General features: G+C 43.9%; 1 protein-coding gene and 1 long non-coding RNA gene across 8 annotated transcripts in view; one reads left to right on the top strand and one right to left on the bottom strand.

Annotated features, from left to right (window-relative positions):
• LOC310666772 overlaps window positions 1-12,895 on the top strand; it is a 52,804-nt gene extending 39,909 nt beyond the window's left edge. For 3 of the 4 annotated variants that reach the window (XR_014506025.1, XR_014506026.1, XR_014506027.1), the window contains 2 exons: window positions 5,080-5,131; window positions 11,041-12,895. This is a non-coding gene — a long non-coding RNA (uncharacterized lncRNA). The remainder of the gene's footprint in view (window positions 1-5,079; window positions 5,132-11,040) is intronic. The other variant, XR_014506028.1, reaches the window with a different exon arrangement.
• The window catches only part of B4GALNT4 (beta-1,4-N-acetyl-galactosaminyltransferase 4), a 154,279-nt gene continuing 148,567 nt past the window's right edge, over window positions 8,429-14,140 (bottom strand). For all 4 annotated transcript variants that reach the window (XM_083417512.1, XM_083417513.1, XM_083417514.1 and 1 more), the window contains 2 exons: window positions 12,904-13,030; window positions 8,429-10,315 (listed from right to left, as the gene is read on the bottom strand). In XM_083417512.1, the coding sequence (XP_083273638.1) occupies window positions 10,201-10,315; window positions 12,904-13,030 (242 nt within the window). In that variant the 3' untranslated portion in view covers window positions 8,429-10,200. The remainder of the gene's footprint in view (window positions 10,316-12,903; window positions 13,031-14,140) is intronic.

Genomic DNA, 14,140 nt, shown 5'->3' with positions numbered 1-14,140 from the left:
AGGGGGTAGTAAACTTTCATTCTTTTATGTGCAAGGTTTCTGTGTCAGCATCTTGTGGGTAGGTTCTCTTTCTATTCATTTATTACTTATAAATGGTGGTGAGAGAGGTTGGGGGGCCCAGGGCATGGTTGCTTGACATTAGTTGGCTGCAGTGAGTTATATTTCCATGTGTGAGGGAGACGAGTTTTTGGATCCAGTTAGCCACAACAATTTGCATGCTTTCAGTGGGTTCTTGTTGTTGTCTTGTTGGGCTGTGTATGTAATGAAGGGAAGCCACACCGGGGTGAAGGCGTCCTCTTTTGTTTGTCCCTGTGCTAATTTTGATTTGTTGGCAAGTTTTTCTAGTAGGGCTGTTTCCCATATGGTTTGGTACCCATGGTCCATGTTCACTCCTGACAGGTCCCTCCAGTGTCATGATGCTCCTGGCTGCTGAGAGTAGGCGACTTACGGGTTCTTTGCAGTGTGAGTGTGCACTGTTGTCTTGGAAAATACTCAATATGGCCAGTTCTGGGGTGGCTTCTAATATACCTTATCGATGTCCTGGCATGAAAGAGAGATGGAGGTCAGGAGTGCTCCTTCGGAAATGTTTGTTCATTGTCTAATGGGAAGACTCCAGTGTCTCCCTCGGCTCTGCGTTACAAAGAGGTGGAAAAGGCCAAGTAGAAGAACATGGAATCAGTTGTATATGCAGAAGGGGGCAGGAGCGGGTTGCAGGTCAGCTTGCCATAAATCAGGTTTACAGCAATTTGTTGAGATGAGATTAGCCTAGCTGTAAAATGCAAAGTGCAGGATTGAAAGCAAAAATAAACCTGCCACATGGCAGCAGAAGAGAATGGGAAGTATATGGATTTAGGAGTCATGAATTTGATTCTCCGCATCCCATTTCCCCCATACGGCAGTTTTAGGCAAGTCATTATATCTGTCAGTACTCTGCCCGGAGAAACAGAATTTAACCACAAGGCTTGTTTTGTTTTCTACAACCCAGACTTGGCACTTGGGAGGGAGTGCTGCCTCTGACCATGTACAGAGTGCTTTTCTTTTCCCATTAGATTATGACGTAGTTCTCACACATTTGGGTTTAGTGGGAGATCTGCCAAGACAGATACTGTGATTCCTTGGTAGGTTTGAGCCCTGGTACATCTTAATTCAGGAACCGAGCATTGAATGTTTTATTTAACTTCCTTCTTCTTTCTTCTTTGGCGATCACTTATAGCCAAGTAAGATTGTCTTCCATAAACACGGTTTTAACAATGAGTCTATAAGTGACTGTGGAGGCCAATTCTGAACCCACATATCCTTCCACAGTGGGGACATTGGTTTCCAGTCGGGAGTTGATCATGGCGTGGATTTGCCAAGCATGCCTTCCTCTTAGCATGTTTCTCCCTTGCGTCCTGAGTTTGAGTGTCTTCAAAGCCTATGACACCTTTGGTAAAGGCTGTTCTCCAACTGGAGCACTCGCAGGCCAGTGTTTCCCAGTTGTCAGTGTTTATATGACATTTTTTAAGATTTGCCTTGAGAGAGTCTTTAAACCTCTTTTGTTGACCACCAGCATTACGCTTTCCATTTTTAAGTTCGGAATAGAGTAGTTGCTTTGGAAGATGATAATCAGGCATCTGCACATTACCAGTCCAACAAAGTTGGTGTTGAGGGCCAAGCATACTTTATCAGACTCCAGTGGTAATGCATTAACTGATCAAAGAGTTAATTAAAAGTGCTCTAAGGTTCTCTCCCCTCCCCCCCAATTCTAGGACTAACCATGGTTTTTAAAGCAGCTTCTCTGTTGGTGAGCACTGGCTCAAATAAAGTCCAGATATCACTGGGCCAGATCTGTGACAGATTTTTACCACTTACATCTAATACCTCAAATATAGGCTCACTGCAGGAGGAATGTTACATCCATTATTCATGCCTTGGTAAACTTCTGGCTAGATTACTGCAATTTACTTTACATGGGACTGCTCTTAGCAACTAGGTGCATAATCTAGCAACCTGTTTTGAAGAAACACCCTTTAGCATGTGAGCTTCTCTGTCCTCTGAGGTTATCTAATGTAGCACTGCTTCCTGTGTCCTCCACACAAAAGGTAAAATCCCTCTTGGGCATTAAAACCCTTTATGTTTCACCAATTATTCATTTTGTTTTCTTCGTGTACGGCTTGTCATTTGGATCCAAGTTCCTAAAGAGGTTAACCATAAAAGATGAATTAAACACACACACACACACATTAAAGGAGGAAATGCATGAAACATACTAACATGGTCCTCCAAAACAGCAATTAAAAACAGCTGTGTTTAATTGGCGTTAGGGTTGGTGCTGGCTGTTGTTTCTCTCGTTTGCTGCTTTACTGTTATGTTCATGGGTTTTCTAATTTTAAACTATGTGACTTTACTGTATCGTTATCGTTAAGGCAAGCTACCTTAAATACCTGGCTGAAAAGATGGGGAACACATCTTAGAGAGCGTGGAGAGTGAACAAGTATATAGTATTAGGGAATGAAAAGTTCCTGACCCAAAGTAAAAAATCTACTGCAGACCATCCCTCTCAGTTAGGGAACTGAAGCTGCAATGCACACTCATCTGGGGGTAAAGAGAACTCAGTGGGACTTAACTTCAGAGGAGACATGCATAGGATGCTTACTCACAGGCTCAGGACTGGTTCAGATTCCAGGTTCTTTATCAGAACTGGATCCTATGATGGTGGTGAGTTGGACAACCTCAGGAAGGTGTTCTTGATGGTGATACTGCTGGCTGGGTGTGCCAGAAAGAGTGCGCTAGCTGGGTGGGGCTGACTGGGTGGTGCTCATGGCCCCAGGGAGATGCTCGGATTCTCTTAGTCAAGCTAGGGCCTGTGCTTGTTCATCAGCAGGCAAATATGTATGTATATATGGGGGGGGGGGGTTGTTTCACTCTGGCTTCCCCAGAAAGAAAAGGATTTTTAAAATTCCTAGGCTAATGCCCTTCCAAAACAGCAGTTAAAAACAACAAAAATGAAAAGAACAAAATTAAAGCTGTAACTCAGCAACACCCTACGTATTACTGTTTTTAACAGAGGTGGGGAAACCAAAAAGCAAATTAAAGAGAAGGTGTAGTTGTCCATGGCCTCCAAATATCTAAATTTGGCTTTTTAGCACAGGAAACGGTGCCTTATATTGAATCAGATCATTGGTTTACTTACTGACAGCAGCTCTCCAGGATTTCGGGCGGGAGTCTTCTCTGCCCTACCTAGAGGTATCAGGGATTTTATTGCTATTTATTCAATTTACGGTGTATCCTTCCCTACCTCCTGAAAGAGCCTAGCACAGCAAAGAGGTCCACATTTCTTAAAACACACACACACACACACACACACACACACACACAAAACAGTTAAACCATTCTGGAAGCAATTACGGTTAAAAGCATTCTAAAAGCAGGTACAGTTCAAAGCACTATTCCAGCCAGTGTTCTTGTGCTTGCCAGGAACAATATTCTTCAACCACCAAATGCCTGGGTAAACCGGAACATTTTCAAATTCCTCCTAGAAGTTATTAATGATGGCGACAGGTGCACCTCGCTAGCGAGGGCATTCCACAGCTGGAGAAGCACCTATGAACAAGGCAATGTCATGGGTCAGCACCAAGTTGGCAGCCCCAGGGCTGAACAAGGGACCTTCTGCATTCAAAGCAAATGCTTTACTGTGGAGATACCACCAGTCCATGTATTTCTGTTTATTTTGGGCTTGCCTGTTTGAAATAATTTTGTACCTCTGTAATGTAAATAGTCTAGTTTTGTAGCATTCTTTATTTTTTTAATGTAATGTAAGCCACCTTTTGTGTTGCTTTGCCCCAAAAGGTACGTTTATTGAAATAAATGATAGAATTCCCACATTAGCTCACTTGTCCCTCCCTTCAGGTTGGGTTGTTTCAGTGGCCATGTTTGCATGTATTGGCTCCTGGGGAGATCACACCTGCTTTGCTCCTCCCCAGTCCTTTTAGGTGGTGCAGCACAGCTGCTAAGACAAGCCTTGGCTTAGCACAGTTATCTGAACTGGAGATTGTGGCTGAGCTTTTCCCTCTTTAACTGTGATGTGTAGCCAAGGTTTTTTCTGTGGTTAAGGAGGAGAAAGTTTAATCACAATCTTGGGTTCAGATGACACACTAAGTCCAAGGCTTGCTTTAGCTGCCATGCTTCCATGAGCTCAAAGGTGCAAAGCAGATGTGAGCTCCTCTCTGGGAACAAGCATATTTGTGTGGTCCTCATCAGCCATGGTTTGACTTACCGTGATGTGCAAGCTATGTTGCTCATGTTGTCCTCATGTCCTGCTATGCAACAGCAGGGCACCTTTTTAAGGGAGAACAACCAGAGTGTTACTACAAGAGAGGACAGACGCTAGTGGGAATATTACGGTATTTAATGGTTGCCTGATGTGATGCTGCCAGAAGGTGCCACTGCAAGTGTTAGGCAGTGATCTCACCGACTGAGGTGTGAGGCCCAACTCTGCAAGTTAAATTGGGTTTGAACAGTATCATAATTCATATAACAATCATGACAACTCAATTATCAGGAAACTGTGCAGGGTCCAAGGTATTACGGAAACATTTTGTGTGACTGGGTATGTTAGGGTGAATTTCTGTACTAGGTTGTTCTTTTTAACAAAGGAATGCTTTGACTTTGGGTTCACACTTTCTAAGTCACCCATGGCAGTGATGGGTTCGTGGGTGAGGCAGAACGTAGAAGAAGTGTTTGTGCAATGAAGGGGGAAGAAAATGAATCCTTATCTGCCTGTTGAGGCTGTGCAAGCTAGCAGTGACTTGCTAACTGACATTGGAAGCAGTACCCAATTAATATTTTTGTTTGGAAAATAAGCACAAGCAATGAGAAGCCAAATACCCTTTCTTTTTTTTTAAAAAAAGGGGAAAAGTTCACTTTCCATTATGCTGATGCCTCCAGCTTATCAAGTTGATAAGTGGGAAAGAAACTCCATATGTATCTCTTGCTTAGCTGCTCCCTTGCCTTTTGGGATTGCTTCAGCCCAGGAATTTGTAGGTAGCAGTTACTGTGATGTGCATGATTAAATAATTCCTAATTTCTTTTCCCTTTCAGAACTGATTGTCCCCAGCTCCCAAGCTATCTCAGCAGCCTGATTTAGGAGGAGGTAGGGAAAGCTTTTGTTGTTGGTGTTGCTATTGTTGAACAGTTGGGAATCAGAAATCCTTGGTGTCCCAAATATCAAGGGGTGGATGCCCATCTATCTTCCGCCCCACCTCTGATCTTGATCGCATGGGGAAATGCTTTGTATATGACAACACATATTGGCAGTGCTGATATCTTCTTTGCATCTCTCCTCATTTTCTTCTGGGTCATCCATCTGTTGTGTTTTGTAAGCAAAGCAAGGTGATGGTGAGCTGTTTTTGTGCTGCAGTGGAAGGTGCTCAGCTAGAGAAGTCCAGGTGACAAACTACTACTGTTGTTTCTTTTGTGTAAAAAATATAGAGCACACTTAGTAGCCATGCCAAGGTTTACAACAAAAATAAGAATTAATATATAGTTAAATTAAAACAATATAAGCAACTATCCCTGTATTCAAACAGCCAAGATAAAACCAGAAATAAAAGTGATAGCTTTAAAATGCCAGCCTATGAAAAATAACAAGTGAGTGGGTCTGATGGACCTCTTTAGGTAAGGAATTCCCATAGGGAAGATGCTCCTGTCAAGAAGTCCTTATTCCTTGATGTCTTTGTCTAGCCTGGGAGGGTGGGGTTCTCATATCACGCCTTCTTCTGATTATTTAAGAGTCTTCAGAGGAACAAATGAGATGAGACATGCCTTCCACTACCCTGGGCCCATACCCATAGAGCTTTAATGACAGAACAAATCCATAACAAGAACCAACAGGTTTCATTGACTTTTCAGCTTAGCCCAACTCAGCTGTGGGCACCTATCAGTCCAATGGAGTGGATATGGAAGGTCTGAGATCCTTAATTGTACCACTGCAGTCAGGAATAGTATCGGGTGAAACAGCCTGATCCCAATACTATGCAAAATCTGGAACCAGCAGCATAAGCACCCACTCCAGTTTGTCTGATGCACAGCTGGCCACCAGTATAATGCAGTTGCATGGGTCAGTGTGTAAGGGGCCTCTAGATTTGGCTCTAACCTTGCTGGGCTAGGTATATACTGATGAGTTATCAAGATGATATTTACTGCATGGGCTCTATGACTCCTCCTTGCCCAGAGACTAAGAATGGATTCATGCAAACTGCATAAATGTGGTGCCTTGAGGTGATATGTGAGAGGTGGAAGTTTCTTCCTGTTATAGTTGTAGACCTAATGAATTACAAGAGGGAAGTCTTGAGGCCTGCTAACTTAACCAGTATAAGCTGAACCAGATCCTCTCCAAGGGGTGATGAGGTTGAGACCCAGCTTCTGAAAACCATGACTTAGCTGTGGGTAAGGAGCAAAAATGCTGAGATTCCCCCCCCTCTTTAATATACACATACTCTGATACAAAACACAACACTGATAATATATAATTATAAAAAAACCTATTATCAAATATATAACAAACTCATTATTTAAACACTATCATTCAATTATTCACATGTTGTTTCTCAAGCAATTATAAGCTTTATATCCTTTTATTCCAGGAGCAAAAAATATTGTAACATTAAGCTGGTGTCATGTACGTTACAAAAGAGGACCAAAGTTTTTTTAATTGTTCTTTTCTAGCTGCCCTGCTGTTAATCAGTTCTGTTCACCAGCAGGCTTGCTTGTTCATGGCTTGCCTTAAGTGAGGCTATTGTGGCAGAGACAGCGTTCCTTATGAGGTCTGGCCAGAATGGGAAAAGATTAATGCAGGGAAGTCAGCTCCTCTATAATGAGATCCTGGCTTTCCTGGAACAAAATGCAAAGGGAGCACTAATCAGGGACGCGATTATTCAGAGAAGATGAGGTGCCATCTTTCATGAGTTTGTTCTTCTGCTTATGCCTTTGCAGGGATTAGCAGGCTGTAGTAACTTGCCATCAGCTCTGTATCCATGTATTTGACGCTTGAAAGAGTCTGCATTGCAAACAGCCTTAGCTGAATCTCCAGAGCTAGCAAAAAGGAACATTCTATCATGGCAGAGTTAGACTCATAGTGTTGCCCCACCCCCAAGTGTGTTTTGCTCAAAAACCCAAAATGCATTTAGTCACATTTTCTTAATGAACAAATTTCCTAGCACCTGCCGAATTCCTGCCTCTCGTGTCCTTTTCTTAGTGGCACTGCCTGCCTTCCTTCTATTTTTTCCCTTCTCTTTAGAGCTAAATATAGCCCAAAAGCATGTCAGTGTGACCACACCCAGCTGTGGCCAGCCAGGGTGAAACCTGTGTGGCAGGGCAGAGCAGCGTTGATGAAATCTGGATGCGAGTGTCAGTTTGAAGGCATTTCTTTCACATCCTTAATGCCTTTTCTAAAATTCAGAAAGTTGTTTTTCTCTTACAGAAATGAGTACAATGTGCCTTTCTCTTGCCCCCATTTAACACAACCAGGCACTCAGCATGAGTGGCTTTCTTTCCCCCCACTGCAATTTCCACAGGTGGGGCGGGGGCAGTTCACCATCCACAGCATGACAAAGGGAGAGGGCACCAGCAGAAGTTCTCACGGATGCCATTGTGACCATGCAGGCAAATCCAGGCTGAAGCGTAAAGGTGTTTTGGGTAGTGCTTGCTCAAACATGCCCTCCAGTTTCTTTAGATTTCTTCCCTTGTAAAAAGAGACTTCTGTTTTTCTGCTTCATTCACAATGTGCCTTAAAAGGCATTTGCAATTTTGCAAAGACGAATATGGTGTGTTTTTCTTTCTATTAAGTATTTCCCTAGCACCCTGCAGCCTCCCTGATCTGAAAAGGCCCATGGGATAAATTTCCTCCATGGTCTCCTCCTCCTGGAGTTACCTGAGGCTGGGGCGACTGGCAACCTGGCTCCTGGCTTTAAGTGCTCTTCCCTTTGTTTCTAAGGGAAGCGCTTCCTAATACATTTTTTTTAAAGTGTACTGATTTCTTTAAAAGTAAAAATAACTTAAAATCTGGGAGCATGGTAGACAACCCTCCCAGCTTCCTGTGGTTACAGCAAAGCCCAGCCTGGGAAGACATAGGCTTTTCATGCTTGGAGGGGCTGCAGAATGCAGAGCACCAGGGAGATGACTTTGATAATTTCAGAATGCAATTTCTTTTCTCATTTATGATAGAGATTGCTTGGGGAAAAGTGGGAGAAGTTTTCAGCACAGCATCAATTGCAGTGTCAGGCCCTCTTGGGGATAGTCTAGGTGAGGCAAAGGTTGAGTGCACCAGTAGTGTCACAACACAATACTCTTCCTATACCATTGCATGGCTGGGAGGGGAAGGATCTTTGCAGTGGAAATCAACCTTTTTTCAGATGGCATTTGCAAAGCACCAAAACTGAAACCTGGGAGATAATCAGAACCAAGACATTTACTTTATTTTTAATAACAATATCAATAAAAATAAAAAAATAAAACAAAACCAGACATAACTTTCTGAAAACAGCTTTCTACCTCATAATTTCACAGAAATTAGCTTGGAAATATTGTTGTGCCCTCCCCTCCTTTGATTCCTGCACCGTCCCTTTCTGTTACCCCAACCACAGCAGCCTGTGAAGATGAACCTGAGGATAGTGAAACCTCACCTACTTCTCCAACTGTGTGTGGAGAAGGAGGGGGGTTCCTCTGGAAGTAATGTTGATTAGAGGAAAACATGGTCCTCCAGTCCACTCTTTCAGCCCATCCTGATTTTCCTAGCTATCCAATCCCCTCCCCAAAATGAGGGTTTTTATAGTGGTGGGTATTCACATCTCATAGCATGAGGATGGTACCCAGCTTTCTTTCATCAGCTCGGTTGGGTGACTGGAGAAGAGTGGGCAGTAACTGGAAGCTTAGGCTCACTGAGCAACTCAGCACTCATGGGTTCCCAGCATTTCTCCTTAATTCCTGGCAGCTCCAATGCTGATGGTTATACAGAAACCCACCTACTCTCTCTGTGGCCACTTCAGATGGCACAGAGAGCTACTCGATACTTTCCTTGTACATTCAAACAACAGATGAAGGATGAAAGGGAAGAATGAGAAGAGTGCAAGCCAATTCTGATGCGAATGTGTTGTGATGGGAAAAGAAAGTGGAAGGGCCTCAATACTTTTCTGTTCCTTTGCCCTTTCATTGAAGTGTGAAAGAGAACTGTACTGTTCCTATCTGGAATGTGTCCTCACATTGGGAGTCTCTGCACCTCCAGCGCAGGGGAGATGTGCAAGTTCTCTTTCTGATAAGACTGAGATGTGGAAGAACAGGAAGCACAAGGTGCCTATATACCCCCAGACCCCTTAGCAAGATTATTGCATCTGAAGTGGCTCTGAGAGTAGTGGAGGGCACTCTCATGATCGTGCCCTCTCTCTCTTGAAACTCTTTCCCCCAATCTCCATCCTAGCATGATCTTCATCAGTCACGGAAGCAGCAGGTACGTGTAGGAAGATCACAGGGGGGCTAGATTTGGGGCTGCCTCTACCTAAGACAGATCCAGAAAATATGCAGATGGGCCAGAAACCCAAAATTCACTTAGAAAGACTGAAACACTCCCCCCCCCCAAACCTGACATGAGCCTTTCCCTCAAAAATCCTCTTAGGACATTTAACTCTCCTGAGGGCCCAACTTTGACCATGATATAGTGTTGAGGCCCAGTCACCTCAGGAGTGAACAGCACTTGTCACACTGAAGTTTCTTCCTTTGCTTTCAGGTGCCAAAACTATGAGCCAAGTAACAAGAGTGATCCTCCCCTGGCAGCTGCATGAGCTTTGTGTAGCGGTCCCAGCACCTTCCTTCCTGGCTGTAGTAATACTGGAAGGCACATCCCATTCTCCCTTTCAGCAGGAATCCCGACCTTTCAGTACTACTGAGTTAATAAATGCAATTTCTGACTAAGAAATTAGATCCCTTAAGAAAAGTCACAAAAAAATCCCAAAGTAAACATGGTTTGCTTTAAATAGTTCAGTAGAAACCCTCGACTCCCAAGAGCCCTTGCGCAGGGCCTCTGACTGATGCTGCATCCAGAAGGGCACCTGCAGCGGTGTGGAAGGTGTGCCGAGTCACAGGTAGCAAAGCCAAGATGGCAGCTGCTGCTTCCTCTTTGCCTCCCGAAGAGGACCAGGAGTGGGGATCAGCTGAGGGCAGGGCTGGTGTTTAGTCTTTGGGTGTCTTCTTGCTGCGTGAATTCCACATGCCACGTTTGGAATGGTAGTAATGGTAAAAGTTCCTGAGTCGCAAACGTTCCACCTCCAGCCCACTCTGAAGCACCCTGTGAGCAAGCCAAACAGAAGGAAATCAAGAGACAGAAAGGTCATTTAGTCCTCCAACTAAACATCTGTTAAGGACTTAAACCACTTTCAACTATGCCACTAAAACACATGCTGAGACTCTCTCACCCTTGCTAACACAGGGTATAATGTGGGAAAGAAACGGAATGTACATTTTGCCAATGGAGATTTTAAAGTTATCATTGTGTGGTAACTGAAGAACAAACTACTTTTAAATGTCATGCGTGGAAACAGCTTTTAGAGACTGCCTCCTAAACTATACCCCCTTCACACCTCTTTAGCATATAAATTTGAGAGCATGTTCAGTGTGTCATTTGCAAACCAAAGCTGTAACACCCTTACTCAAAGAAGTCTTATTCATCTCCCTGTGACTTACTCCTGAGTAAACCCATACAGCAAACCTGAACAAACCTGCTGGGCTGCATGGCATTTAGGGAGAGATTCTCATCAGCTAATCCAGATTTCTAAAATTTCTCTCTTAAGCTTTGCCAAAGCTTGAACTTCCAAAGGGTAAAGTAAGATCTTTTGATGTGGGCAAACACTTAGTGCCTAAGGATATGCATGCAGGGATTTGTTGTTAGTTGCATATTTTATTTATATTCTGTTTATTATTGTGAGTATATATAAATTGCTTTGGCCACTGACTGCAAAAATAAAGGCCTCAGATTGACAAGTAACTCTTGTCTTCTTCATCCTTCATTGCTAGGATCTGACTGCTTCCAGATGGCGACCTTTTCGGGTGTCAAACATGCTGACATAGGAGAGGATAGAACTGGTATTTCTGCCTGTTACTCCTTGAAAATAAATGCTCAGTAAATGGTCCATATTCATAAGCAGCATAATGTTAGAAGAGCAAACACACAATATCATGGCTGTTTTGTGAATACAAAAATTGGGAACCTGCAGTTTTTTCTGGTCACGGAAGAAAAAAAGTGATCTCTTCTGGCATCATGATTACATGAGCAGACCACTCATGTGAGTGGTAAGTTTGTGGGGAGCCAGCCACTTGTAGTGCCGTCTGCACCAGATCTCAAAAGTACCCTCACAATGACAGATCTCACAGTGACATGAAAGTTAATGTGCTGGTCCATATTAATCCAAAGGCTATCAAGAATCACTGTGGATGGCCAAATCCAAAACTGCAACTATGGCATGGTGGCACCTCCCTCACCATGTTTCCAGGCTGAGGCACTCATGAAGGACATAGTCATACAAACAAGCCTTGAAAGTGTTGCTTTTTGCTTTTCTGACACTCCCTAGTGCCAGGGGGAGACTACCACAGGACAAGTATACAGTTCACTGGAACGAGTTCTGCAGGACAGATAAACAATGCTTTTTCTTTTATGACTCTCTCGGTGGCAGAGCAGAAGGGGCCAAAATTCACTGGTGGGGGCAAAGGCCCCTGCCTCTGCTGTGTGCTGGCAGCACCCCAAGGAAAATTAGGAGGGTGTTCTAAGACTGCAGCAATCGAAGGGCCTTCAGTTGAGTTATGTGACCCTGCAATGTTGGCATGCAAGTTTTAAAATCAATTTACTCTACATGGTTAAATTTCTAAAGACATTTTGATAATTTGATAGCTCTACCAGATTGGTTGAAAGGAAGCTTATAAATTAAGAAATAAATGAGGAAATCCCAGTTTTGGCTCTTTCATTATTCTTTGAAGAATATATATATATCACTCATCTAACAACTAAGGGGAAAGGGTTTCACTTCTCCCAGTGTACGTCAGGGACAGGGAGACCTTGCAGGTTTCCTGTGCAAACCTTGGGGTGAATGGCTTCCCCTTTGTTAAGCAGAGGTTAAAATCAAGGGTGAATGCAGCATCCCGGCCTTCTGAACACTACAACAAGGAACTGGGAATTGGTGGCACATCTTGAAATGAAAAAATCTTCAAGTAGACCAACAGCCTCGGGGCATTTCTGCAAAGTCACAGCAGAGGCTCCAATCACATTTCAGATTTGGCATGAAAGCCCCAGGCCCTTTTCAAAGTCAATTGAACAACATCCAATAGATGGAGGGGCGGTACAGCTTTGCGTTGAGAGGTGGGAGAGAGGCTGTGCTGCAGTTTGCCCCTTCTCAATTAAAAATGTAGGTAGGTGTGTGCAGCAGCAGAAAACACAACCTCCAAAGAATTTCATTAAAAAAGGTTAGAACATTGCTGTTGGGGAAGGAAAGGGTTAATTTTGTTGTCCTTCAAAAAAGAGAGAGAGGAAAGAACAAAAGTGGGGGGAGAGGCTAGAATGCTAGAGAATATCACCTTCTTCCTTAATATAAACATAATAGTATTTTAGGGCACTAAATTTGTCTGCGTGGTGCTGATTATGCCCACCCTGCTCAGGTATGGCAACAGGGATCTTGAACCATGCTACATATGTTGAGGCCTGCACATATGACATCATTGACTTGTGACAGATGCCTCTGCAAAGTGCAGTAGACCTCAAGATCCTCATCTCTACACCAAATGTTGCCATCTATCTACCCAGAGTCAGTAAACCTGCCTTGTCCTGCACCAGGTCTTTACTCAGCACTGGGGGGATTTGGGGGCTCTGGGCCATCCCAGAAATCTCACCTGTCCAACAGCTCCCAGTCCTCTCCACCCCAGCGGTCCCGGAACTCTTCTGTGTTCATCCCACCAATACGGTCAAAGTCAGATTTGTAGATCCCAAAGAGGCCAAAGCCATTCACCTCCCAGTAGCCTGAGAAAAATGAACCAAGAATGTTGCCGGGATCTTGATATGGAAGCAAGGCTATGCTTGAGAGCCTAGACAGTTCTGGTCTCCCATTCATTTTGCTACCCAAAGAAGCCACTCTGTCCTCTGCTGGCAGCAAATATTATCTCATGTGGATTCAAAACAGGTATAGAGATAACTTAAATTAGATGAACTTCTGTAAAACCAGAACTTGTTTCTATTCTTCTTTATTCATTGTTTATAGAAATTATATTGTGCCCCCCCTTCAGTAGTGATTTCAGGGCAAGGTACAACAATTTAAAATACAAGCATCAATTAAAACAAAAAAGGAAAATATAGTGAAAAAAATCATTGATCTATCTATTGTTATAAACAGGGCCATGTTGCCCCCACCCCAACATGCTCAGTGGGGAGATGATTCCACCACTTGTATGTGAATTGCCAAGAAGGTCCTCTGGCAAGTCCCAGATCGCCTGATTCTAGTTAAAGAGGGGCTGCAGAAGAACCTTCCACAGCCAGCCCCAAGCGTTCCTTCAGATCTCCAGGTCCTGAGCCATTTAGGACTTACAACTAAAACTTTAAATAGGGCCCAGGGACATGCAGTCAGCCAGCGCAGGTCCTTGAGAACCAGTGTTATATGGTCTTGTGCAGACATATCCATTAACACTCTGACTGCTGTTATTTTGCCCCAAATGCAGTTTCCAGACCATCCTCAAGGGCAGTTTCACATAGAGCTGATTGCAGGAGCTTACTAGTACCTGGATTACTGCAGCTGGGTTATTCCTGTCCAGGTAAAATAAAATCCAGGAGTCCCCCCCCCCCAGAGTATGCACCTGTCCCTGTGATGCAGTGCACCCTTGTACAGAACACGCATTCCTATTTCCTGGTCCCAGGAACCACCAATCCATAGCAGCTCAATCTCACCATGGTTTAGCTTCCATTTACTGTCCCTCATCCAACCCATTAGTGCCTCCACACATTGTTCCAGTACCTGCCCAGCTTCACTTGACCCAGACAACCTTGTCCGTGCTGACTGGCAGCAGTTCTTAACAAAGTCAGAGCCCTGGGAGAAGGCAAGCGTATTCACTCTGCTGCCCAATCTGTTTTCTGCCCCAG

Source organism: Podarcis tiliguerta, assembly GCF_965153285.1.
Source record: "Podarcis tiliguerta genome assembly, chromosome: 1".
NCBI lineage: Eukaryota > Metazoa > Chordata > Lepidosauria > Squamata > Lacertidae > Podarcis > Podarcis tiliguerta.
The sequence above is the reverse complement of the archived record's forward strand: the minus strand, read 5'-3'. Positions and strand labels throughout refer to the sequence as shown.